Here is a 27,325-nt window from a genome sequence, read left to right as displayed (position 1 = left end):
ATTTATCACAATTTTTTTAACCAAATGTATATCAATGTGATGTACATATAAACCCAATATCGATAAAATAACCAAAGCAATACACTTTTAGATAATGAACAATAATGTAATGACCGTAAACAATGTGAAAAAAAAATGTGGCATTAATTAAAACACAATGAGCCAGAATAAAAATGTAAAAGACAGTGATAATATAAATAATAAAAGTATAGTTTGATAAAATAAAATAAAAACAAAATAAGAGGCAACCTGAACCTAACAAAAAGTAGGAGTCTGATGGGAAAGTCTGTAAAAAGAGAAAAGTCTTTATAGTCCTTTTCCAGACACATAGGCAAAGGAAAAGAGTTCCATAGGGAAGGTGCTAAATAAGAAAAGCTTACTCCTCTAGTGGTCTCTAGTCTAATTATTCTTGGTGATGGCAGAGCTAACAGTTCCTGGACCAATGGTAAATCTTCTTATTTGATAGAATGGGAGGCAGTTCAGCAGAGAACTGCAGTAGTTGAATCGGCTCAAAATGAGTGCGTGTGTTAAGGTTTTAAAATCAGTAATGTTTAAAAAAAAAAAAAAAAAAGGCTTACGTCGGCAGAGGAATCTTAAGAAAAAAATATGAGGTTTGCACTATGTGAGAAACCTGCACAGAGAAATTATCTCTAATAGTGCAACGGTTTCTTTTAGTTGAATAGGACTTCCTGCTATAATAGGAGATAGAAGTGGATCTTCCTTAAGTTTCCTAGTGAATCAGACTGCTTCAGATTTTGAAGAATTTACCCTTAGCATAGATGATGTTAGCCATCTGGTCACTTTGCTTAGGCAATTGTTGAGACCAGCAAGGGAAAGTGAAGTCAAGGAATCACAAGTGGCAATACTTTGAATGGCATCTGCATAAAGATAGCTTGAGAAGCCAAGATTTTTTATGAGGATGACTAAGTACAAACTAAAAAAAAAACCCAAACCTGTAGATAATATTGAATCTTGAGGGATCCCATAATTGATGCAACTGATTTGGGGGATAGAAGAAAACCAAAACACTTGATGAGCGCTATTCTTGAGAAATTAAGCCAATTAAAAACCTGATTATGTAAGCCTATATTGAACAATTTATTTAATAAAAGCTGATGGGCAACTGTGTTAAATGCCAAGCTCATATCTAAGCAAATCAACAGAACCACCTTGTCATTTTCAAGGTTGTTTGCTATTTCTGCAATGAGAGCAGCTAAGGCTGTCTCAATAGTAAAACCTTTCCTGTAACCTGATTGCCTTGGGTGCCAAACCAACGTTTTGTTGAGAAAACCTGAGGGGTAGATTTTAAAAAGGTGCGCACGCTACCCGGCGGGCGCACATGTACACCCAATTTTATAACTTGCAGGGTCAGCGCGCGCAAGGGGGTGCACAATTGTGTTGCCGTACGGCCGGCGCCATTTTCCGTAAGGAAAAACGATTCGCGTGCAGGAAGTCGTTCCCGGACCCCCGCTGGACTTTTGGCAAGTCTTGTGGGGGTCAGGAGGCCCCCCCCAAGCTGGCCAAAAGTCCCTGGGGGTCCAGCGGGGGTCCGGGAGCGATCTCCTACGCTCCTGACGTCGGGGGACAAAAAAACAAAATGGCGCCGGCGCCATTTCTACAACGCACGGAGGTCCGAGAGTAAAAGATCACACCGGGACCCTTCCTCTGGACCCCAGGTAATTTAAGGCATTTTGGGGGGGTTCGGGAGGGTGGGGGATTTATTTTAAAGGGTCGGGGTGGGTTTTAGGGTTGTTTTAGTGTGCCGGTTTTCCCGCCCTCCCCCTTCCCCTCCCCCTTCCCCCGATTTACAATTTTTTGACGATAAATCGGGGGAATTGTTATTGTATCGCGGCTCTAACGATTTTTGACGATTTAAAATATATCGGACGATATTTTAAATCGTCAAAAAACGATTCACATCCCTACTGCTTATTATGCAGGACTTGATTTCTGTATCATCTTTGGCTGCTTACACAGTTAGACCATTTTTGCACAGCACTGATCTGATTAAAGTAGTGCATCCTCTTGATCACTATCCTTTGATTATTGTTATTCTCCCCACCTCTATCCCCTTCCCATTGTCACTGGAATGTCTTTTATGATTTTCTTATATTTTCTAGTAATACTGTCTTTTGCTCATTCTATTCTGACCTGAGGAAGAGAACGCTAAGTCCAGAAATCTAGCAAGAAAGACATTAAAGTTAGTCCAATAAAAGGGTATCCACTTATATTTTTTTATGCCACTTACTGCCATCCCTTCTCAAAATCAGAATAAATGTATTAGGCTCATAACCAGTGAGCAATTTCTCCTTACAGTGAACTTTGATTCGCTTTCACAATTCAAGTTTATGGCCCCAGTCCAAATTTGCTATCATAAAAGAGCCCTGCGTCACCAGTGAACAGAAGATATTCCGACTGTTGAAAATCTGCCACAAAGGCTGAAGAATTTCTTCTCGTGCGTTAGATGAGTTCGCCATCCACGATGGATGATGGTGGAATTGGAACTCTCTTCTTGCTGGTCTGCATCTCCTGCCTGGTCTTCATTTCTTTATGGACAGCAAGGCACAAAAGAACAAACCTTCCTCCAGGACCAACTCCTCTGCCCATTGTAGGGAACTTGCTCCAGCTGGACAGCCGTCAAATTGTGAAATCCGTTATGGCGGTGAGTACATTTTTTTCTGCCATAATGGGAGGAGGGTATGCGTGAGAGAATTCCAGAGGTGGCGAAGGGAAAAGAAAACGACAGAGTCAGTGGTGGTGAAAGGGAAGGGAGACAAGGAGCCAGAGGGGTGATGGGGAAGGGAGGGTAACAGAACCAGGGTGACGAGGAGGGGAGGATGGTTGAGAGCCAAAGGTGGTGAATGGGAGGGGGGAAGGGTTTCAGAGAGAAAGAGACAGACAAAACAGTATGTACAGAGGGGTAGTGGTTGGGGTGGCTGTGCAAGAGCCAAAAAGGAAGAGAAATCAGAGAAAGGGTGAGGGAGGGGAGCATGAGAGGAGATCACTGGAGGTGAGGAAGTCAGACTGAGGATGATGTGGGGGGGAGAATCAGATTGAGAGGGATGGGAGAACATGAGAGGGTTAAATGAAATGAAATGGTTGGGAGTGGGGGTGAGAGAGTCAGTGTGGGGTTGATGGGGATCTCTGCAGGGGAAGAAGTGAACCAGATAGGAGATTAATGAGGGGAGCAACCCAGTAACGGAGAGATGGAGGGCCGAGGGGGGGGGGGGGGCAATGGAAGGGAGAGCTGGAGGGATGACGTGTTGTGAGAGACTGGTGAAGGAAAAGAATGTGGAGAAAGAGCGGCGAGATCCGGGTGTGAGTGGATAGAGAGAGAGAGAGTGAAGAAATGGCATTGGGAGGGAGATATTTAGAGACAGAAAAGAAAGAAATGGAGGAAAATGAAATGAACGGGAAGATCAATGTCAGAGGCTGAGCTTGTAAAGGAAGGGAAGAAGACCAAAGGAGAGAACCCCCCCCCCCCCCCCCCATAAAATGGTAAAGAGATCCTGGGAAAGGAGACAGGAGAAGACAAAAAAAGAGTAAAGCAGAAAAAAAAAAAGAGAATGGGACCAATGCGATTAGAAAAAAATCCTATCCAAACAACAAAAGTAAAGAAAAACACTGTGAGCCTGATTTTATGTCTGCAAGTGGCATTTTGGAAATCAGTCAGGGCCCAGCAGTTTGCATAAAAGTGTGCACATGGTTTGGGGTCACTTGTGCTTACATTGAGGAGGAAGTGGGGCTGGGTGGAGCTGGGGCAGGACCGCCATTTCCCTACATACATTTTAATTTTAAAACTCATGTGCAGAAGTTGCCTTTGAAAGTGCAGGGTAAAGCCTGCACAGGAAAGATACGTACAGACTTTACCTCTGCGTGAGCCAGCCCCTCTCTTACGTGGCTTGATTCTTTTGTGCAGGGAGCGATCAGACCCGGGCAATTTTCGCCAGGTAAAAGGCACTTTAAAGTGTACATCAAGGTGGATTACATTCAGGTACTGTAGGAATTTCCTTATCCTCACAGGGCTTACAATCTAATTTTGTACCTGAGGCAACGGAGGGTAAAGTGACTTGCCCAAGTTGACAAGGAGCCACAGTGGGATTTGAACCCTGCTCTCCCTGGAAGCCCGCTGCCCTCACAAAGTGCACATAACATGGTAATAAACTACTGACACTTCAATGGCTTGTATTACAGCAATTTTCAAAAGCCCACTTACACGGGTAAATAATGCATTTATATGTGTAAAACCCAGTTTTAAGTGTAGTGTGTAAATGCTTTTGAAAATCAGGCCCTTAGAATTTATTTAGTCTGTTACTTGGACCAATAAACCCTCAAAACCTCAAAATCTCACGTGTGGAACCCCCCAAGACTTGATCTTCTCCCCAGTTCTTTTTAACATTTACAACCATCCAATATGCAACCTCATGCAGGCCTTGAACATTGAACGCCATCTTTTTGCAGATGACATTCAACTCTGCGTCAAAATGGGAGTCGATCTCCATTTCAAATTTCACTAGTTGTCTTACATTAGTGGCAGAATGGCTTAGCAACCAGAAATTCAAATTGAACTCCTCTAAATTGGAACTTCTCTGGATTAGCTGCCGAGGTCGTTCCTTACTTTCACCACCTTACCTGCTAGTAGGGATGTGCATTGGTTTCTTCTCTTTCACAGGTATCATGTACCTCACCGACTTAATAGTATATGTGAAAAAACAGATATAATGCATGTATTTTTAATAGTGAGTTATGCATATAACGATGGTAACTTTCAAACCAGCATGCAGGCAGAAGTTGGGGCGCCATTTTATAATATACGCACTCAAATGTGCACATGTTATAAAATAGCGTTGTCGCACACACGTATGCCAAATTTTAAGTAGGCGCGCTCAAGTGCGTGCAAATGCCACTCCTACTGCATAAATCGGGGGATTTTAAAAGAGATGAGCGCCAACGCTATTCCCAATTTTACTAGTTTGTCTGCAGTTCAATCATTTGAGAGAAAGGTCCTCCACACCCCCTTAGTTTGATAGCCTTCACTCCCCCCAATTACCCCCGACCCTTAAAACCCAGCAGATCTACCTATTTTTCTTTATTTTTTAAAATTACACAGCATCCATAGGAGAAGTAAAGTTACGCAGCAGTGGGCCTCGGTGCGCACCAGATTGCGTAAGTATTTACGCGCACATCTCAGGTTCACGCCCCGAAAACCCCATGCCCTGCCCAGACCACTACACTTTTTGAAAACTTCTGAGATCTGCGTGTTCCGGTAGAAAGGCGAGTATCTCCACCGCTCTTAAAATCCGCTCGGCGTGCGCGAGCCTGACATGTTTGTGCACCCCCTAATTAAGGCATGCATCGGGCTTTTAAAATTCACCTTAATATCCGTTTTTTCAAGTGTACTATGCAATCGGCAAGGAATGCGCTTACCCACTGAACTGGAAGAAACAAACGCACATCTCATGCTGTTGCATCCCAAAGAATCAGTCTGAAGCTTAGGGGTCCTACTTGATCAAAACCTCAATGTGGAAACACCTATCGCCAAAGTAGTAATAACCTTATTCATGCACCTGTGTCATAACTGACCACTACAGAACTACCTGGATAACACACTCTGACTACGGTAATCCATGCACTAATCACCAGCAGAATAGACTCCTGCAGTTCTTTACTTCAATAGCATCTCATTGTACTATTCAAAATGCCTCCAGCTCCTACTTAATACAGCAGCTAGTAAGAGCAAAAGCATCTGATCACATACAACCTATTCTGTCTCTACTACTCTGGCTACCAGTGGAAAGCAGGATCAAATTCCAAACATTCTGCATGAACAAAAAGGCCCCAGCGAACCTTCTCCCTTATGCCTCTAAGAGAGAACTCAGATCTTCTCAACTGGTCTCCTTTCCAACCCGCCTCTGGCCTCTGTCAGACTAACTTGCTCCAGACTTCAGGCCTTTAGTTTTTATGTCCCAAAGATCTGGAGCACGCGTCCATTATCCCTACGCCTGGAGCCCATCTACCTCATCTGCAGGAAAAAAAAAATCGAAACCTCGGCTTTTTAGCCAAGCATTCCCAGCAGAGACTTCCTGTCCATCAACCTAATTACCTCAGAAGTATTCCAGTTTCTACAGCAACAACAAAAAGAACCCATGAATCCATCTTTAAATATATAGACCTTCAACCAATATTATTTGTTGATCTAACGCTATTGTTGTAACCTACTTTAAATTTACTGTAATCCGCTTTGAGGCCATTCATGGTAAAAAGTGGAATATCAAAGGCCAATAAATAAATAAACAATGTTGCTTCACTGTCTGTCCCTTTGGAGCCTCATACTAGGGAGGGTGCATTCATGTGAAATGAGAGTGTCAACCATGACGAATGAGCCTGTTTTTGTTTCATTTAAAAAAAATGTTGTAAATTGTTTTGGGGAGGAGAGTGCACTATTAACAAAAAGGGCTTACTGATAGCAAACAGGCCACCTCATGCAGTCGTTCGTTTGAAATAAAGCCTTCCAATAATCTTCAGATTTAAACTGTGGCAGCACATTTCAAGTCCGCTTTTGCTGTACGACCATGTTTCCCTTCCTTATCCTGCCATGGAGAAGATGTTTGCAATTAGTAGCTTTTTATAAGTTCCTCCTAAGACATTTTTTTACAGTCCCACAAATCATTTTTCGTATCATCTTCTATTGCAGCATCTGCATTTGCACTGGTCCCCTACACCTTGCCCCACTCCCTCCCACCCCAATGCAAACAGAGATGGAGCTGATCCTGAGGAGGAGGAGGGGGGGGGGGAGGGGGAGAACGGAGGAGAGAAAAGTTAAAACAAAAATGGAAGGAAGAATCAAAGTCTGTCCCTTGTCACTGTCATTTCTCACAGCTGTACGAGAAGTATGGCCCTGTGTTCACGGTTTACATGGGCCTTCGTCGGGTGGTGGTGATTTGCGGGTACGAGGCTGTGAAGGAAGCGCTGATCAACCAAGCAGATGATTTCAGTGATAGAGGAGACTTGCCCACCTTCAACAAGGTATTCCAGAAATTTGGTAAGTAACATTTTCAAAGGAGAATTTAAGCCTTCACCAGCAGTGACAGTAACTTGAGTCTCCAGGTGCTTTCCTTATTCAGAATCCCGGTGTCATCAGGTGAGCCGTGCTTCACACTCTGATGGAGTCACGAGAAAGCGACATATCTGGAAACTTTTGACTTCTGCTTATTCTGAGATTGGAGTGGATTAGCTCGGGATGGTGAGGGAAGGAGGATTGTGCAGGTCAACTTTCTCTTTTTTTTTTTTCCCCAAACCTCCTCAACGTCTTCCTCTTTTTCTCCCTGTCTTCCATCCCTCCAGGGAGGAGCCCAGAACTCTCCCTATCCTCTCCCCCATCCTCAGGTCTGACTCTAGCACCCTTCCCATTCTTTCTGCCAACCTCCCCAAGCCCAGAACCCACTGTGGGCTCAGGCCCACCCAATTAGGGCATCTTGGGCATCGAAAAGGAAGAATGGGTGCAGGAATGGACTGAGTGGTGGGCTAACAGGGTACTGAGCTAAAAGGTGACATGCATTCAGTGCCTCGACTTTTTTTCAGCTGCAGCTAGTAGGCGCTGTGTTGTGATGCGTTATCAGGATTCCGCCCCCAGCGATCAGACTTTTGGGGCTCCCACCCCCCAGCTGATTAGAGGCTCCGTGCAGCCCAAGATTATGACACACTGATGGGGGTTTCCACTCCCCAGCCAGTGATTAGAGGCCCCACATGGCACCATATTGAGACACACTGACAGGGTTTCCACCTTCTGCCAGTGATTTGAGGCCCTGCATGGTAGCATTCAATGCCCAGGGGTGTCCTGCCAGTGGCCTTCTCGCACGTCACCATCAGGAAGAAGAAGAGGAGGACCACCTTGGGGGAGAAGTGAGTCACATGGTGTTGTGAGAGTGAGGAATGGGGAGGGGTGTGAGTGACTAAGAGGGAAGAGGAGGGAGTGAGTGGGAGTGAGGGGTGAGTGACTGAGAGGGAAGTGAGGTGAGAGTGAGTGAAGGGGGTTTGAGTGACTGAAAGGGAAGGGGGAGGAAAGAAGGAATGGGAGGAAGGGTATGAGTAACAGAAGGGGATGGGTCAATGATGTGTTGTGGTTCTTCTGGAATGTCCTCAGAGAGGAATGAACGAGATAGAGCGGCAGCTCTGATATTCTTATCCTCAGGGTGGTACTTAAGCACAAAGTTGAATCTGTTGAAAAACAGAGACCATCTTGTTTGAATATGATTCAGGCGCTGTGCGTGGCGGAGGTACTCCAGATTCTTATGGTCTGTGAAGATCATTATTTGATGTTGCGCTCCTTCGAGCCAAGGGCACCATTCTTTGAATGCCATTTTTATAGCCAGAAGTTCCTTATCTCCTATGCCAAAATTTTTCTCTGCAGGAGAGAAGCGACGGGAGAAGAATGAGCATACGGCCCCTACGCCAACGTCTGAGGCATCGACTTCCACAATGAAAGGCTTGGAGGGGTCTGGGTGTCGAAGACACAGCTTGCTTGAAAAAGGCATCTTTTAGTTTCTGGAATGCAGCTATAGCCTCTGGAGACCAATTGGCAACATTGGCACCTTTCTTCGTCATAGCTGTAAGCGGCACTGTAAGTGAAGAGTAATTCTTGATGAAGGTCCTGTAATAGTTGGTGAAACCTAAGAAGTGTCTGAGAGCTTTTAACCCGGTGGGTTGCGCCCATTTCTGGATACTCTCCAGCTTCTGTGGATCCATTTGAAAGCCTTGATTGGAGACGATGTAGCCTAAGAAAGGCACTGACTCTTTGTGAAATTCACATTTGGATAGCTTGGCGTAGAGATGGTTCTCACGGAGCCTCTGTAGTACTCTCTTAACATCCTCCAGATGAGTGGTCATGTCTTGAAAGAATATCAAGATGTCGTCCAAGTAAATAACAACACACTTATAGAGGAGATCCCAGAAAATGTCGTTCATTAAATTTTGAAAGACAGCCGGGGCGTTGCACAGGCCTAAGGGCATCACTAGATATTCAAAGTGGCCGTCCCGAGTGTTGAAGGCCGTCTTCCACTCATCACCAGCTCGAATGCGAAGTAAATTGTAAGCTCCTTTCAAATCCAGTTTGGAAAAGATTTAAGCTCCTTGTAGTCTGTCAAATAGCTCTGAAATCAGAGGCAGAGGGTAGTGATCCTTTATTGTTATTTCGTTGAGGCCCCTGTAATCTATACATGGACGTAAAGTACTGTCCTTTTTGCCCACAAAGAAAAAGCCTGCGCCAGTAGGGGACTTGGATGGTCTTATGAAGCCTTTTTGGAGGTTTTCCTGAATATATTCGGACATGGCTTTATTTTCTGCCATGGACAGAGGGTACACTCTACCCTTGGCTGGCTCCGTATTAGGCTTCAGATTAATAGCGCAGTCATAAGGTCTGTGAGGCGGAAGTACATCTGCAGCTTCTTTTGAAAAGACATCTTGGAAAGATGCATAAAGAGGCGGCAACCCCGGCATTACTGGGGTGGTAGGCATACAGGGTAACGGAGCTACCTCCATCAGGCATTTATCATGGCAGTCTGGACCCCATCTTGAAAGTTCCAGTGTAGCCCAATTGAATTGAGGCATATACTGCTGCAGCCAAGGTAATCCCAGTACTATGGGGTGCATGGCCTTCTCTAAAACAAAGAAGGACATGGTCTCAGAATGGAAAGCACTGGTCCGTAGACACACTGGTTCGGTGCGTAGTGTTATTTCACCCGGTAAGGGCTCTCCATGGATGGACGAAAGAAGTAGTGGAAGCTTCATAGTGGAAGTGGGGATCCGTAGGTGCTCCACTAATCGTCGTAGAATGAAATTGCCTCCTGTCCTGGAGTCCACTAGGGCAAGAGTCTGGTACTCTAAGGGTCCGTAGATCAAGGATACTGGAAGAGAGAGTGGAAGAGAAGGAGTGGTGAGACCTAAGAAGAGTCCTCCCGCAGGACTTAGGTCTGCCAGTTTCCTGGACATATAGGGCAAGTTTGGACAGCATGACCAGCTTGTCCACAGTACATACATAGCCCCAATTTCTTCTGCGTTCTTCTCTCTTTTGATGTCAGGTGGCTGCGGCCTAACTGCATAGGTTCTTCTTCACTGACTGCTGGGACCTGAGAAACAGGGCTGGGTGTGGACTTGACTCAAACTTCACCCAGAAAAGGTCTCCTGGGAGTCTTGGTCTCTTGAACCTTGTTGCAAAGTTGGCGATCGATCCTTGTTGGCAATTTCACTAGTTCAGCCAAGGATTCAGGCATTTCAAGAGCAGCGAGTTCATCTTTCAGACGGGAATTCAGTCCTTCAAAGAAGAGGGTCTTCAGGCATCTCGGGTCCCAGGATAATTCAGATGCCAGTCTCTTGAATTCGATAGCAAAGTCCACTAGTGGTTTGTTCCCTTGCTTCAGGTGAACCAAAGAAGATCCTGCAATGGTATACCGGGCAGGATCAATGAAAACTGACTTAAACAGTTTGAGAAATCCTTCAAGGTCATGAAGAATAGGATCCTCCTGCTCCCACAGCGAAGAGGCCCAAGACAATGCTTGTCCGTCAAGATACGACAGAATACAGGTGGTCTTGGCATAGGCTGTGGGAAAGTGGCCAGGTTGTAATGCAAAGTGCATGCAGCACTGGTTAATGAAGTCTCTGCATCTCCAAACTTCTCCCGAGAAGCGGGTAGGAGCAGCTAAAGGCACAGTAGTTTTGATCGTCACCTCAGACGGTGTAGCTTCTTTACCTGAGATGGAAGGTGAGTTCATCTGTGTGTGCAGTAGATTAAATGCAGCGGTCAGTCCCTCCAGCGCAGTCTGCTGTTCGGACATCTGCTGGGCCAGGCCTGGAATTGCCTGCAATGCAGTGAGCTGAGCCGGATCCATGGAGTTAGCAATCTGTTATGGTTATGTGTGTTTGGTGGATCCTTGGGTGCTGTGGAGGTGACCATACCCATGGGAAGGAGCCCCGTGAGGAGCCACAGCACTGGGCTAAACTCGTACTACACAAACACAAGAGTTCTTTTATTAGACAGCTTGAAGAGAACCACCAGAGGTAGCAGTAGTGAGGCAGTCTCGTAGTTGCAGTCTCAAGGACCTCAGCAGAGAGAGCCCTTCTTTCCTTGATGACTTCAGGAGGTTCCGCAGCAGGTCTCCCAGCGAGGAGATACTATGGATGAGATAGACTGAGAGTTAGAGTACTCATTAGGTGTTGATATGCGATTCCACCAGGTATGTTGTAGAAGGTACAGGCACCAAGGCAGGGAGAGCAGGCCCTCGAGGAGCGAGTACCTGTTCCCTGTAAGAGAGCTTCCTGCGGCAGCACGGAAGCGGCAGAGTAGCGTAGACAAGAATGGATTCAAGTCCTTGCTAACTCAACGAGCTAGCAAATTAGTGAAGGTAATATACCTGGATGGTGTGACGTCAGCATGAGGGAACGTCCTCAAGGTACGCGCCAAGGGTGGTACAAAGACGTGGGTTGCGCGCGCGCACCCTAGTAGGTACCTGGGAGGAGCAATGGTGGGAGGCTGCACCAGAGCCATTCTGGGGACACCAGAGAGGTTGGCTTGTAGACGCAGCGGTAGCCATCTTGCCCAGGTAAGCGGGAGGAGCCATGAATAAGGTGAGGTAAACCGGGCGAAGCCATCTAGCACCGACAGATGCAACAAAAAGATCTCTATGGTCTGGAGATCTGGAGATTTTTTAATCCCATTTCAAATTTTGGGGTGTTTTCATGTGTCTGCTGTTTTGAAATATTTTATTGGTGTTTGGGAAATAGAACAAATTTACTTGACTTTTTAAATTGTTGGATGTTTGTCAGCTGTTATGACATTTATTCTTTCTATTAGTATGGTTTTAATATTATGAATGATGTTTTATATCTCTTGATTTTATTGCTTGATGTTTTGCAAGGAATGATGATGTTCCTGTTTTTCTATTTTTGCACTGCATAATACAGTCAGGTTTCCACAACATGCTGTGAGCAAGAGTGAGTAAGCCAGTGAGGATGCAATTGAGCAAGACAGTGAGCATGTGTGTGAGAGAGAGAGAATGAGTGAGCCAATGAGCATATGTGTGAGCAGAAGGACTATTTAAGCCAGTGGGACTATGTAGGAGCCAGTGAGCAGATTTATGAGAGACAGCCAATGAGCATGTGTATGAGCGAGAGCGTGCGAGAGTTTGTGACATAGTGAGCAAATCTTGGAGAGGGAGTATGTGAATCAGTGAGCATATACGTGAGAGAGAATATAAGGAAATTTGTGTGACAATAAACATGAGTGTTAGAGAACGTGTAAATATGAGAGAGAGGAGAAAGTTTGTGCATATCTCCCACCTCTGACTAATCCACAACAATCTCAGGGTGACTGGAATCTAAAGTTCCCAGGTACGGAGAGCAGGGGATTTATTTTTAGCTTAGTTTTAATTATTGGGTGTTTGATGTATCTGCTGTTTTGAAATGTTCTGTTGATGTTTAGGAAATAAAAAAAATAATAGTATATGTTTGTAATCACTGGATATTCTATTCATCAGCTGTTTTGAAATATTTATTTTTTTATGAGTTTGGTTTTATTATTATGATTGATATTTTATATTTCTTGATTTTATTGTTTGATGTTTAATGAGGAATGGTGAGGTTTCTATTTTTCCATTGTCACACTGCATACAGAGTCTGACTTGTTGCAGTTTCCTGTTCAGTTTTTGTCTGCATGTTACTATTTATATTTATACTTTATTATCTCTTTATTCTATATGTAGTGAGGGTTTGTCTGTGCTCTGTATGTGTGACTGAGGTGAGGTATTCTGCTGGCATGTAGTTTTTGTTAGGGATCTTTAAGAGCTTGGCTTGTTCTGTTTTCCTAATAGTAAGTGATTTGGTGTTTTAGGGTCTGTTGTAATATTTGTAGTGTTGTCTTTTCATAGGTACGGTTGTTACTGTGAGTGTTGACAGTGCTGTTTTTAAGATGGGAGGTTTACTATATTGTAATTGAAGTTCAGTTTAGTCATGGTTTTCTGAGGGCAAGCCCACACCCAAAACTTGTTAAAATAGGTCTAATACCATATGAGTTCCAAGTGTCTTTTTTGCAGGGTTTTGTGTTTGGCACCACAGTAGTAAATATAAATATATATATGTTGTAAGTGATGTTTTTACCACATAAGACTGTGCACTTTAGCATCCCATCCCTCGCCTCAGGCAGCAGATTACCTTGAGCCATGCCTGACTGCTGGCATCAGTTACAACTAAAGTAAACCTCTGCTCCTGCTCTATGCTGCCGACACCCTGAACTATCATGATGACTGAAGAAATGACACTAAAATGTCACTGCCTTAATGCAATCACCTGAAAGTATTGACCAGCGCCATCACAGGTGACTTGCGAAGTGCCCGGCCGCCTCACGCCAACACACTGGCACACTTTACAGCAGTCCAAAATCTACTAAAAGTTTTTTTTCTCGTTTTTATTGCCAGGAGTGGCTTTCAGCAATGGGGAGAGTTGGAAGCAGCTCCGGCGCTTCTCCCTCACGACGCTGAGGGATTTCGGGATGGGGAAGAGGAGCATCGAGGAGCGGGTCCAAGAGGAAGCGCAGTGTCTGGTGGAAGAGCTCAGGAAAACCAAACGTAGGAAACACAAACCCTTTGAAATATTTTATAATGTTCCAGGTTACCATGAGGCGGATATAAAAAAAAGCTGCATGCCTAAATATAGGGGCCTAAGATAGAAGCCTATTTTCAGCCCATAACTTAGGAGCCCAAAATGGAAGTTCCTAATTTAGAGGTGCTATTTGTTCACCTACATTGAGGTGTCTAGTACTGGCCATCAGCAATGAGCACCTAACTTACTTCCCCTGACCTGACCGCCAACCCTGGGTCTGGCCCACTTTTAGGACGCCAAATTTAGGGCTCTACTAATAATAGGAACCTACATTTAGGTGCGCAGTAGTGGAATATTTTCATTTAGGAAGATCTAAGCACCGTGCCTCTGAATATACCCTGCAAGCTAGCCAGATATGTTTAACCATCTCATGGTTAACCACCTCAAAGTTTATCTGGCTAACTAGCTGAGCCTTGAATGTGGGCACTTTTTCAACCTTTTTAAAAAAAATATGCAAAAACAAAGTAGGATTTACTTTCATAAGTCCTGATTTACGCAGGTAAGTCGACCGGTTTTAGAACATGTGCACCTAAATGAAATTAACCAGTCCACCGTTCATCCAGTCCTTTTCCAGGTCATTCAGTCCTTCCTAGATCTTCAGCTTGAAATCCTCCCAGCTCACCCAGACCTCCCATCCAGTCAGCACTGCACAATAAACACTTTTAATATCACCTAGCCAGATAATTAGCAGGCGTTTATATACATAAGTTAGCAAATGTACGTGCATGTCTTTTAAATTAGCAACTTATACCCTTAAAAGTTGACCCCAACGCAGAACTCCCCTAGACCTCTCCTCTTTCACTTGCGTATATGTGTGCGTGAAAGTGAAAATACCTGCGTATTTCCAACTTTTATAAAATACAGAAACCGCAAATAGAGGCTACTTATGTGCATATGTCTAGTTTTTACATGCATAATATTTTGAAAATTCACCCCTATGTTTTGATGACATTGTTATAGTAGCACGTAGGCGATCTACTATTTTCCTCTGTGCAGGCTTAAAGCATTTTCCCCACCAACAGTTCTAGTGTCCAGACTTAAGCCTGGATTTTAAAAGGGCAGCGTGCATGACTGGGCCTTGCACGCACCGCACACATTTTTCAATGGGCCTGGCCATGCTTGTAAACCCCAGTACATGCAGAAGTGCTGGCCGAGGGAAAAGGGGTGGTCTGGAGGGCGTAGACTGTGCAGGGAGGGATGGGGGGGGGGGGGGGGGGATGGTCTGGGACAGCACCATTAGCTGTTGTCCCGGGGAAGCACTTGCTGGCTGCCGGCCGGCGTCATAGATTACTTCTGCTCCAGAGGAGCAGTAAGTATTAAAATAAAAAATTAGGGATAATTAAGGTAGGCTTAGGGGGCGGGGAGGAGCGGGGAAGAGGGAGGGAGGATAGAGTTAGGTGTAGAAAAAGTTCCCTCCCAGTCCGCTCTTTAATTGGAGCGGACTGGGAGGGAACTGGGGGAGGTCCAATTGTGTCACCGTACGTTGCTTTGTAAAATTCCACCCCTCCCCGTGTGAGTTAAAAGCCGCCCGCCCATGCATGTGCTCCTTTTAAAATCGACCCCTTAGTGTCTTTCTCTTTCCTTGTCCCAGAGATGCCCGTTGACCCCACCTTCTTCTTCAGCCAAGCCACCTCTAATGTCATCTGCTCCACTGTCTTCGGGAACCGGTTTGACTATAAAGATAAAGAATTTCTCAAATTACTCCAAATGATGAACGAGAGTTTTCAACTTATCAGCTCATACTGGGGACAGGTAAGGGAAGGCATTTTCTTGCACTGTATATGCAGAGCGTGATTTTACAACAGCCCGCGTCAGGCTAAAGTCTGCATGTAGAAAGTCCCCGCAGACTTTGGTCTCAATTTTCAAAGCCGAGCTGCATACATAAGAGTCCACTTAGAAAGTTCTGGAGTGTGCGCGGAACCCTCAGTGCACACACACACACATTTATCTCTGCAACTTAACAGATGTAACTGAGCGTGTGTAGATTTCTAAGCATAGTTTTGAAAGTTGAAAGCATGTGCATAAATGCTTTTCCCTGCCTCAACTCTACCCTCCCACCCGATGCGCCTTTTGCTAGTACACGTCAAAGTATTCATGAAATGGCTTCTGTACATATTGTCTTGCACAAAACGTCACAAACCGGTTATCAAAAGCCCATTTACATGCAGAAATCCGGGGTTTGTACTCATAAATCCTTTTGATAATTCAACCCTAAGAGTCAGTAAAGACTAGCAAGTCTCATGAAGGCATCAAGCAAAGATGGAAACAAACAGCTTAACCATCTCAAAGTCATTGTTTAGACTTTCAGAAGTCAGCCCATTCGCCAAAGCATTATCTGGCTCAAAAACGGCTGGGCAGACACCGGAATAAAATATTGTTATGTCCTAGAAAGTCTGAAGTGCTGCCTTGCTCTTGTGCTCTCCGCAGCTGTACACGACGTATACAAGTATCATGGATCACTTGCCCGGGCCTCACAACAGGATATTTCGGTGCCTGGAGGGACTGGTGGACTTTGTTACAGAGAAAGCGAAACAGAACCAGGAGACGCTGGATCCCAACAGTCCTCGTGATTTCATTGACTCCTTCCTCATCAAAATGCAGCAGGTATTTATAACCCTAGATTAGTGGTGCTGCTTACAAACGTTTCCCCCTCACCCATGGTCAGAGAAGTGGTGCCTGTGTTGGGCTTAAAGAGAGTCACTTTCAAGCTTCACAGAGGGACCTGCACAGTAATTTTCAAAGGGAAACACCATCGCCCCCATGGAGTTTCCCTTTAAAAATTTGGGGCTGGCAGGGACTGCAGGTCATTTTGCATCCCCCAGACTTGCACCTGCTTTACAGAGGATGTAAAATCCATGCAGTAAAGTACACACGGGCTTTTCAAAAGCAGTCCCCCAGGTACTCTAGTGCCCCTCCCCTTTTTGCTGCAGGCAAGAGTACAAGCATAGGAGAGAGGCGCATACATTTTAGGTCACTGAAGGAGGCGCTGTTTTCAGCTTGGGAAGTGTTCCCGGGTAACTGCTTAGTTACCTGGGAAAATTCCTTTGAAAACCATCCTCAGGTTGTTTAGGAAAAACAGAGGCATCCATGATGTGTTTATTTTGCTGGAACATGAAATGCAAAGCCTGCATTTCTATTTCCTTTGCACTTCCTCTGAGCATCACCACTCTGCCTATAGTACTGAGCCCCAGACAACTGACAAGAATCTGAAGGAGCGGGTGTAGAGAATGGAGAAGAACCTGTGATTGAGCGAGCAGGATATAGAAAGGAACTTAAAGGGGGAAATGGAGGCAAATTTAAGGGGGATGTGAGATAAAGAAGTACTTAAGGGAAAGAAGAAGGTGAGAGAAGAACTTGCGAGAGGGGAAGAGAGAGAGAGAAAATGGGAAAAGGTAGGGAGGGAGGAGCTCGGAAGGAGCACAACTCAGAAGCAAAAGAGAGGGAACATAAGAGGGAGCGAAAAACTGTCCTATACAAAGCAGGACACCTGGCCTTCCTATGTTGGAGGCAAAATCAGTACTGGAGTTCAGGAAGCATGAGAACGGAAAGGCAGGAGAGAAATCATAGTAACATACTAAATGACGACAAAAACGAAAATGGCCCAGCCAGTCTGGCCAGTAGTGATTGTATGGGCATCACCCAGATTTCCACATGGAACCCAACCCGACTCCTGCTGTGTGTCTTCTAGGGTCGCAGCTGCCACTCCATCTTAAGATCTTTATCTGCCACCTTTTTCTCTTCTTGATAACCTGTTTTGGTTTTTTGGGGTTTTTTTAATATTCCTTGTTATTTGTTCATTTTTCTCCTAAGGAAAGGCAAAATCCAAATACCAATTTTCACCTGTTAAACATGATCTTCACCACACTCAGCCTGTTCTTCGCGGGAACAGAGACCACCAGCACAACGCTGAGATACGGCTTCCTGATTTTTTTGAAATATCCGGAAATTGCAGGTACTAATAAGCAAAGATCAGTCTCTGTTTATCTTCTTTTCAGAATATCGTAAGTAGAATATTTACATTTTGAAATCTACAGCAGAGAAACACAAGGACATTGTGCCACTGGGAGGCAGTTTCTCTTGTCTGCTCCCCACCTGCATGTTTCACCGCTGACATCTCATGGCTACAATTCTGTTGATTTTTTAACAGAAAAAATGCACGAGGAGATCGATCGTGTGATTGGCCGAAATCGTGGTCCGTGCATGGAGGACCGGAGCAAGATGCCCTACACCGACGCGGTGATCCATGAGATCCAGCGGTTCAGCGATCTTCTTCCGATGGGAGTGCCACATGCAGTGGCGCGAGACACCCAGTTCAGAGGGTACACCATCCCTAAGGTATTGTTCCCGCTGTTTATAAGCACAAAAGAAAGGGGTTGATATAGCCTGGCTTCCACCAGCCACTGGAAATCACAGGTGCATCTGGGAGCTGAGGGGCTCCTGGGGTCTTCTAGCCATAGGAGCCTATTTTTGAAAATGATTGGGGGGGGGGGGGGGGGCTGAACTCAACACAAATTACATCGCCCCCACCAAAAAAGAAAAGACAGAACACAGTGGGTTAGGACTATGACTGATCAACCTGTATTTAAATGTCCAGCGAGGACAGGTAATGAGAACATGGGAAAGATGCATGTGGCCAAAACAAAAGCCAGGGAAGCACTCAAAGTCCCACAATTCATTCTTCTCCCCAATCCCAGCTCTTCCTCACCAGTCTCCTCCCTCTCACCCCACCAACAACCCATCCACATCACAGTCTCTTCCCTCTCCTGCCAGCACCACACTTTCTCAACCTTCCTCTTCTCTCATTCTCCTAATCTACCTCCCCTCTCCCCTCCTTACCTCACTACTGTTTTAATTCTCCCCCTCCTGCATGGGATTACTCTGAATTTTATGTTTGGGGAGGGGGTTTAATTCTTCTTTTCCAGCTCTATGCTCTGCATCCCCTTACAGTGCTCTGCTCCCCATTTCCCACTGACCTCTCCTCTGTTCCCCTCCCAGTTCTTCTTCTCCTCACCCCTCCTTAGCCAGCTGCCCTCCTCTGCAGGCTTGGTTCACCCACCCCCTTCACTGATTCCCACCCCTCATCAGCAGGTTAGGCTTCCCTTCATTGGCAGGCTCCACTCACCTTTCAGTTTGTGCTTCCCCTCCTCTACAAGCTTGGATCACTTCCCTGCTCTGCACTCCCTGAGCCCAGGCACTATTTCTTTTCTGGATCACTTCCCTGCTCTGCACTCCCTGAGCCCAGGCACTATTTCTTTTCTGGATCACTTCCCTTCAACCCTCCCAGTCCAGAGCCAGTCCCATACCTGCTGAGTCCACATTAGACACGTCACTACTTGCATGTCCTGAGCTCTATCAGCTCAGCGGTTAATATTTCCCCAGCTCCAGGGCCACAGCTATGTGTGGTGCTTCCTATCCTTGACTTGGAAAACCCCCCAGAGAAAACTGCTATCTCCTGTGGGATATAACAGGAGAATGTTTTATTTATTTTTGTAGCAAAGAGAGTCATGCTCATCTCAATTCAAACCCTGATCAGTTCCTCTCAATACTGGAGCTGCCAATTTTTTGAACCTATGATATCACAGGCCACCCCAACCTCCTCCCCCTTCCTCATACTTCCAGTAAATTATCTTATTTACCCTGAGCTCTGCAGAGATATACATCTGCTCCCAAACTTTGACTCTGCCCAGCTAGCAAAGAAATCTTCACCAAACTTCAAATAAACAATTTTCCAACCTTTCTGTCTGTAGTTTGAATCTATCCTCTGTCTCTGCTGGCTCTTGGCTTTTTCTGTTTCCTCTCTGCCTTAGACTTTCCATTTTCTTTTAAAGCTTATTTTCTAGACTTCCTGTTATTTCTTTTCTTCCATATGTATAACTCTTTCTATCCAGTAGCCGTCTCTCCACAGCTCATTATCTTCCCTCACCTCCTGGTCTTCCTTTTAAAGTTCCCTTCCCCTAACCACTCACCCCTGCTCCTCTTCTTATCTCAGCCCATGTCCTCTCTCCTAGCTTGTATCCGCTTCTCTTAGCTACTGTCCCCTTCTCACAGCCCATGTCCTCCATCTATCAGCCTTCTCTGCCCCTCTCACCCTCAGAGCCTGGGTATATTCCTCCCCTCTTTCACAACTCTTCTCCCAGGCCATCCAGTGTTCCTACCATGTGACAGGGGCCGGCCAATGGCACGGATACCCTGTCACATGGTAAGGGCAAAGGGCCATCGGCGCCATCTTTATGAGTGGCAGCCGAAGGCCCGAGAGCGGGAGATCACTCCCCGCGCCCCGCCCTGGACCACCAGGTAATTTTAAAAGGTTTTGGGGGGGGGGGGGTCGGGAGGGTGGGGGGAGGCTAAGGGGGTCAGTTTAAAGGGTCAGGTGGGTTTTTTTTTATCGGGCCATCGGCGCCATTTATATTAGTGGCAGCCAAAATGGCGCCGATGTCCCGCGAGCGGGAGATCGCGCCGGGACCCCCCCCCCCACTGGACCACCAGGTAATTTAACATTTTGGGGGGGTTCGGGAGGGTGGGGGAGGGTAAGGGATTGGTTTTAAAGGGTCGGGGTGGGTTTAGGGGTTGTTTTGGTGTGCCGGTTTTCCCGCCCTTCCCCCAAATAATTCCCGTGCCCGATTTAACGATGTTGACGATAAATCGGGGGAATTTGTATTGTATCGCGCACTCTAACGATTTAAAAAATATCGACGATTTTTTAAAATCGTCAAAAAACGATTCACATCCTAGAACTAAAAGAAAGTAAAAGAAAGGCAGGGAACCCGAAGAATCAGTCTCAGGAAGCCTGTCTGTCCTAGACTGCTGCTCTCTCTGGAGCTCCATTGATCAGACATTCTACAGTCAGCCAATAGGCTACAGGGGAAGGCGGGAACAGTAGCTGGGAGACAGAAGTGCAGTGCCTGACCTCCCTGAAGCCCATTGGTCAGACATTCCACAGCTAATAGACCGCAGGGGGAGGCGGGAGCAGTAACTAGGAGACAGAAACACTTCCTTCCTGCCATCCTTGCAGCCTGGAGCTCTCCGCTCCCAATATTCAGGAATGCAGGAGACAATATCGGGGGTGCTCAAGCGCTCACAATATCTTCAGAGCTGATGCCTATGCTTGTGGCAGGAGATAAAGTTACAGGGCTAAGACTTGAAGGATACCTTCCAATAGACAAACCACACAGGTTTGGAAGTTTTCCCAAAAAATATAGGCTTACTGGGTACTTGTGAAATGGTAATGATCTGACAAAATGTACACCTTCTTCTTGTAAGATCCATAAGCAGGGAAAATTGGAATTCAAAACAATCACAGAATTTACAGTTCATCAAACACAGCAGTAGGGGTGCCACTGACTTTAAGCCCCTATCAGGATACCATTTAGAGATAGTCCCAGACTATGGCTCCCTTTATTGCTAGCTGAGCACCTCTGGCGAGACCTCTTTTTCTGATATCCTCTGCAGTCACAGGCTAGAGTCTCTGCACAAGCTGGGATCCTTATTACTTTGGGGGTTCTCCATTGAGAATCTCACAATTTACACTGGTAAGATTCCTGCTGCCTCTTTTTGGTGTAGATCCTGTTGACTCTAGAACACATACCAATGGAGTCTGGAGCCCTTCATCAGGTATTTCCACTTTCTGTCACAAAATTAGCAAATAGGGGGAATGAGTCTCAACTTTGGGGCAAAGAGTTGTGGCTGGTTTCCCTCCAGAAAGGAAAATGAGCAAGATTCCTGCCTAGAATCCTTCATAGTTGCTCCAAGTACTTGTATCCCTCTCCAGCAGATCCAGGAACTGGACGGCTTAAAAAGAAAAAACTTCTGGGTTCCTGCACTACCTTGAATATACCACTCCTCCAGGCACCTCCCATCCTACCATCCTTCTCTCCAACATTTATTTATTTATTTATTTATTTATTTATTTATTTATTTAGAGAAGTTCTTGTATGTCGCATGCACCACAGCTATAAGTGGAAATGCACACAATCATTAAATCAATTGAAAACATTTAAACAAAAGCAAAACATCAAATGACAAATAAACAGCATCAGTAATTGCAACAACCACTTAAAGAAACCCATGACAAACATGCCAAATTAAATTGATACGTAGTGACTTTTTAAATGACTTAGTGCAAGTTATAAAACGGGCTTCAGACAAGTTCCATACTGGGCTCCATTTTGTGAATGAGCAAGGCAACCATAAGTTGCACACGCCAACTGACTGGGAGCCAGTAAATCTCCATCAGCACAGGGGAAATGTGGGTTCTTTCTCTCAGACCCAGATATTTGCCATGCAACCGAGTTCTGCAGCGGTTGTAGAACATGCAGTATGGATGCTGGTAGACATGACTGCTATATATCTGTGGAAACGGATAGAATACTAGTAAGGGACAAGGAGTTTTAGAACCACTTGCATTGAATTCACTGGAAGCACTGCCAGGCATCATCTAGCAGTAACAGCCAGCATTACTGGCTACAGTGCTTCACAGTTCAATGGGCTGCTACAATACCTGAATTCTGGGATTCACATGCAAAATATCCGCCTCTGGTACAGTGTCTGTATATCCCTATATCATCTTCCATTTCAGATATGGAGGAAAACACAGTGGGAAGGCAGTTGGAGCCTGGTTGTCTCTCCAGATACCCAACCCCATCTCTACATACAGAGTATGAAAAACAGCTGAAATCTTAAAATTCTGTCCCAGGAATCTGTTCAGTTCTTACTTTGAAATGCCTTTCTACTCCAATATTTGAATGTATTCATGCCTTCATCTGCCCAAGGCAATTTACAATCAATCTTCTCTCTCTCAGGGTACAGATGTGTTCATCATGTTGACTACAGTGCTGTGGGATCCAAAACAGTTTGAAGACCCAGAGAGTTTCAATCCTGGACGCTTCTTGGATGAGAACGGTGAAGTTAAGAAAAGTGATGCCTTCCTGCCATTTTCCACAGGTACCCTGACAGCTAACAAAGAGCTTCTTTCCATGCTAGTGGCACTGAGAGCCTTTGGCCCTTCACCCTCATTGTCCCGTAACATGCTAGTGTCCGATGCCACCTGCAAGCATCAGGACCTCAGGGTCTCCCGTTTTGTGTCACCAAGGACAGATTGAGACAGTCCTGGGTTGCTCCTTTGAATTTGGTTCTGATTTCACTAAAAGCAGCTGATCTTCGAAGAGCTCCCTGCCAGAGACTTTTCCATTTCACATCATACTTATGTACTGATTCCCAGAGTTGTGTGGGTTCAATGCAAGCTACTTTAAGAGTTTGGGTGGACCACAACTGGCAAAACAGATGATGTTAAACAATCCTCAGGGAAGCAATGACTTTCCCTTTCGGTCATGACATTCAAAAAGCTGCAAGCCACATTAATACTGTGTTCCAAACTTGCCCATATAACATAATGGTGCCGGCAGCATGGAAAAATACCGCAAACATATTCTTCACTAAGTTTTTAAAAATAACTACCTAACACATATACAATATTACAATATTTAAAAAGGTAGGAGGAAAAGACTTCAGATCCCAAGGAGCAAGGCTCTCATTTATTTATTTATTTATTTATTTATTTATTTATTAATTAATTAGATTTTATATACCGCGGTTCCTGTATGGGATACAGATCGCCTCGGTTTACAGTAAACATTAACTTCGCTCGTAGGCCGTACATAGAACAATAGAAAACAAGAACAGTAGGGAACTTAGCTCGCAGGCCATATAAATAACAGAGGAAAAACAAGAGCTGGCACAAATTGGTACAATGGGTACAATTGGTGCAACTGCTTGGGAGAAATATTAGAACTGGTACAGTTAATATCTCGAGTGAGTGGTAATATAGAGGGAGCAGGCATTAGGGTTGGATGTGAAGAACAGTGAACAACTGTGAGACCAGTCTGGGGGATTACATCGAGGAAATGGAGGGGGAGTTTAAACAAGTGGAAGGCACAGGGGACATATGTAGGTGAGGTAGCAATGCTTCATGGAAACTGAAGGGATAGTACTCGTGGACACTCAGAAGAGGGGGAAGAATGGGGAGGGGCACGACTGTTAAAAACAGACAGAGGCAAAGATTAGGTGTCAGGGACAGCTTGGGTGAAGAGCCAAGTCTTAAGTTTTTTTTTGAAAGTCAAGTGGCATGGTTCCATTCGAAGGTCTGGAGGGAGAGCGTTCCATTGGTGAGGGCCTGCTGTTGATAGAGCTCGCTTCCTTCTTGAAGTTTTCGCTGGCGGGGCATACAGTGTGCCTTTGTATGCGGATCTGATGGGTCTGGATGATGTGTGAGGTCTCAGTTGGATGCTTAAAGAGAGTGGAGCGAGGTTGTGCGTCGCTTTGTGAATAATTGCGAGAACTTTGAAAAGTATCCTGAATTTGACGGGCAGCCAGTGAAGGGAACGTAGGATGGGGGTGATGTGGTCTCTTTTTTTGGAGTTGGTGAGGATTCTAGCGGCGGCATTCTGTACCATCTGTAGTGGTTTGATGGAATTAGTTGGGATACCAAGCAGGAGGGAGTTACAATAGTCAATCTTAGATAGAATGATAGATTGTAGCACAAGGCGGAAATCGTTGAAATGAAGGAGTGGTTTAAGGTTTCTGAGGACTTGCAATTTGTGGAAGCATTCCTTTGTGGTGTTATTTATAAAAAATTTTAGGTTTAGTTGGTTGTCTAGCCAAGTTCCTTGGTCCTTGACAGCAGATGAAAGGTTGATGTTAGGGGTTGCAGGTTGAGGGGAGCTAGGAGGGTTGAGCTGGGTAGAGGTGTCGTCCTGCGCTATGATGAGCATCTCTGTTTTATTGGAGTTGAGAACTAGGTTGAGACTGGAGAGTAGGTCCTTGATTGATTGTAGACACACATTCCAATGAGCCAGGGTTTTATGAAGGGACTCTGTGATAGGGATGAGAATTTGAACATCATCCGCGTATAGGTAGTGAGTTAGCTTGAGATTGGTGAGTAACTGACAGAGCGGGAGAAGGTATATATTGAAAAGAGTTGGAGAGAGGGAAGATCCTTGGGGGACTCCTTGGTCAGAGAGGACAGGTGGAGAGTCTTTGTTGTTTATCCTCACTTTGAAGAACCTGTTGTCTAAGAAGGACTTAAACCAGCTAAGAGCAGGACCCTTGATGCCTATGTTTGTTAGTTGTTCTAAAATAATTTAGGGATGAATATCATCATTAGTCAGAAAAACCTTCCAACCTATTCTTTTCATAAATATTCTTTTGAAAAAAGTGAAAAATCACTTAACATTTTTCTGTCCAAAATAATTTATCCCAAAAATGTGAAGGCACACTTAACTTTAGTGTATTTAAATAATATTGCTGCAGTCCATTAAATATCTAGGAACTCAGCATAATGTGTCTGATAGATCTCAAAAGGATATCCACATTCAAAAAGGTGTCAACACACTTAAGCTTAAATGTGCTAAGGCAAAAATGTTGCAATCCATTGGATGTGTGTGCATAAATTTAGGGACGTATTTCTGAAAATCAGCATTATGAGAGTAAGCCTGCCCTAATTTTCACAGCTCTAAGGGGTAGATTTTAAAAAGCATTTACTCGAGCAAAACTGGTTTTTGCTCGAGTAAATACACTTTACTCAAGTAAGTGGGCTTTTCAAAATTGCTACAATATATGCCATTGAATTGTCCATAGGATTTACTCAAGTAAGTGCACTTTACTCGAGTAAATAGCTTTTGAAAATTGCTACGATAGTATGTCACATTTACATGCGTAACTCCTTTGAAAATGACCCCCTAAGTTTTTATAGCAGATTTATGTGTGTAAGTCTGCTTTAAAAATTTGGGTAAAACTAAGCAAGGTACTTTTTACTTGCTTTCTTTTGCTATATGCATAGTTATCAAAGTTACCCTCCCTCTACACATACTTTATAAAAGACTTGCTTCTTGAGTATAAATCAAGGTTATTATATTTACACTGTTCTATAGTTTTATGTACCTATAATATACATGAGTGTGTTGTTTATAAAATAGATAGAGATAATAAGCATTGTCCATCATTCAAACATTCACATGTACTACATTTTTGGGTACTTTTGTGGTAGAAATATGCGGCACCTACTGCACAGTTTATAAAGCACTGCCGGCTTCTTACTCCATTTAATATGATATCGTTTAATTTCTTTAATATTAAGTGGATTTACAGCTAAAACTAACACTAAAGGAGTTTTCATATCGTCCACTAGATGGCACCCCTACAGCACAATACAAACATAACTCGCATTCACATAGGCATGCAAATTGTATACCGAGGACAGTTTTGATAATTTAGCTGATAAAATTTACCAGAATGTTTTCCCCAATCTACAGGGAAACGAATATGCTTGGGGGAGGGCCTGGCCCGCATGGAGCTCTTCCTGTTCTTCACCACCATCCTGCAGAATTTCACCCTGAAGTCTACCAAAGACTCGAAGGACATTGACCTGAGACCCAAAACCAGTGCCTTTGGAAATATCCCCAACTCTTATGAACTCTGCGTTGTCCCTCGCTGAAGAGTCTACAAATCTCCAGGACCTGAATTCTGAATTTGACACCTGTAACAGAAAAATGTTCTCTGGCGGTCTTTGCTTATCTGCTGCAGGTCACTTGAGTGCTTCTGCGTGAGGTTCTGTGGGTATTTTTCTCCGTTTTCATCTTATAACATTCATTACAAAGCCCAGGCCGACCCACCCTTAGAATGAGAAATTGACACATGCTTTTTCGAGACACGTGTTGGGACATTGGCGATGGTAACAAAGAGCATGCCTTCAGCCAACACTGGAGTGAGTTGAACTGGGTTCATTTTGCAGAGCAGCATTAAAGAATGGTTACTTTTTTTTTTGTAAACCAAACTGTATTACAGTTGACTGCGCTGCTCATAATCAGAGGTGTCCTTGGGCTTAGTTAGCAAACACTGCAAGCCTCTACATTTTCAGTCAATTCTCTTTAAGGGCCGGATTTTAATAGCTACGCGCGGGCGTAGATTTGTGCGCGCTACCCGGCGTGCACAAATCTACGCCCGATTTTATAACATGCGCGTGCTGCAGCGCGCATGTTATAAAATCCGGGGTCGGTGTGCGCAAAGGGGGTGCACACTTGTGCACCTTGCGTGCGCTGAGCCCTAGGGGAACCCCGATGATTTTCCCCGTTCCCTCCCAGGGCTTGCGTGCGTTGCCGGGCCGATGCAAAATAGGCTGTTAAAATCTGCCCCTAAGTCTGGTAGTCCTTTGCGGCTAATGTCCTAGATCATAATAGAAATTATTATGTAGAGGAATGGCCTAGAGGTGGCTTCTTCTAACATAATAGTTGGAAAGGCTGAGCTTATATAAAGAGCTTATATAAACATGTGTGCAGGTTGAGTGTTTATTGTATTAATGGTATTCCTTATTTACAAATAACTTTAAAAAGCATAAGATACTATAATGAAATAAAATATACATTTAAATTCAATTTGACATATAGAAACAGTGAATACATTATTCTGTTAGGAATATGCAGAGGAAAAACTTCATTTTGTTTCATTCATTTGTTTTATGGGCACCTTACTTCATTTCTTTAGTTTCAACCCCCCACAAATTATTTGTTTAGCCATTTTATTTGTCCATTTGTTTGCCATTAAAGTTAATTGGGGAAGCACTGCAGCCTATTTTGGGTTCCAGAACTGGGGTTTTCTCATCAATTCTGATAAAATTTGTGGGGACATC

General features: G+C 44.6%; 1 protein-coding gene across 2 annotated transcripts; it reads left to right on the top strand.

The window, feature by feature from the left end:
* The first annotated feature begins 2,400 nt into the window (after positions 1-2,400).
* On the top strand, positions 2,401-26,694 carry LOC115100714 (cytochrome P450 2A13-like). 2 transcript variants are annotated; one of them, XM_029619461.1, is made up of 9 exons: positions 2,418-2,662; positions 6,880-7,042; positions 13,464-13,613; positions 15,239-15,399; positions 16,075-16,251; positions 17,458-17,599; positions 17,795-17,982; positions 22,446-22,587; positions 25,953-26,694. In XM_029619461.1, the coding sequence occupies exons 1-9, from the start codon at positions 2,465-2,467 to the stop codon at positions 26,132-26,134; spliced, it is 1,503 nt and encodes a 500-aa protein (XP_029475321.1). In that variant the 5' UTR covers positions 2,418-2,464; the 3' UTR covers positions 26,135-26,694. The 2 variants fall into 2 exon arrangements, with proteins under 2 accessions (XP_029475322.1, XP_029475321.1); XM_029619462.1 differs by lacking the exon at positions 6,880-7,042 and having other exon boundaries at positions 2,401-2,662.
* The last annotated feature ends 631 nt before the right edge of the window (positions 26,695-27,325 follow it).

The sequence above is a fragment of the Rhinatrema bivittatum genome, chromosome 11 (assembly GCF_901001135.1).
Source record: "Rhinatrema bivittatum chromosome 11, aRhiBiv1.1, whole genome shotgun sequence".
Taxonomy (NCBI): Eukaryota; Metazoa; Chordata; class Amphibia; order Gymnophiona; family Rhinatrematidae; genus Rhinatrema; species Rhinatrema bivittatum.
The sequence above is the reverse complement of the archived record's forward strand: the minus strand, read 5'-3'. Positions and strand labels throughout refer to the sequence as shown.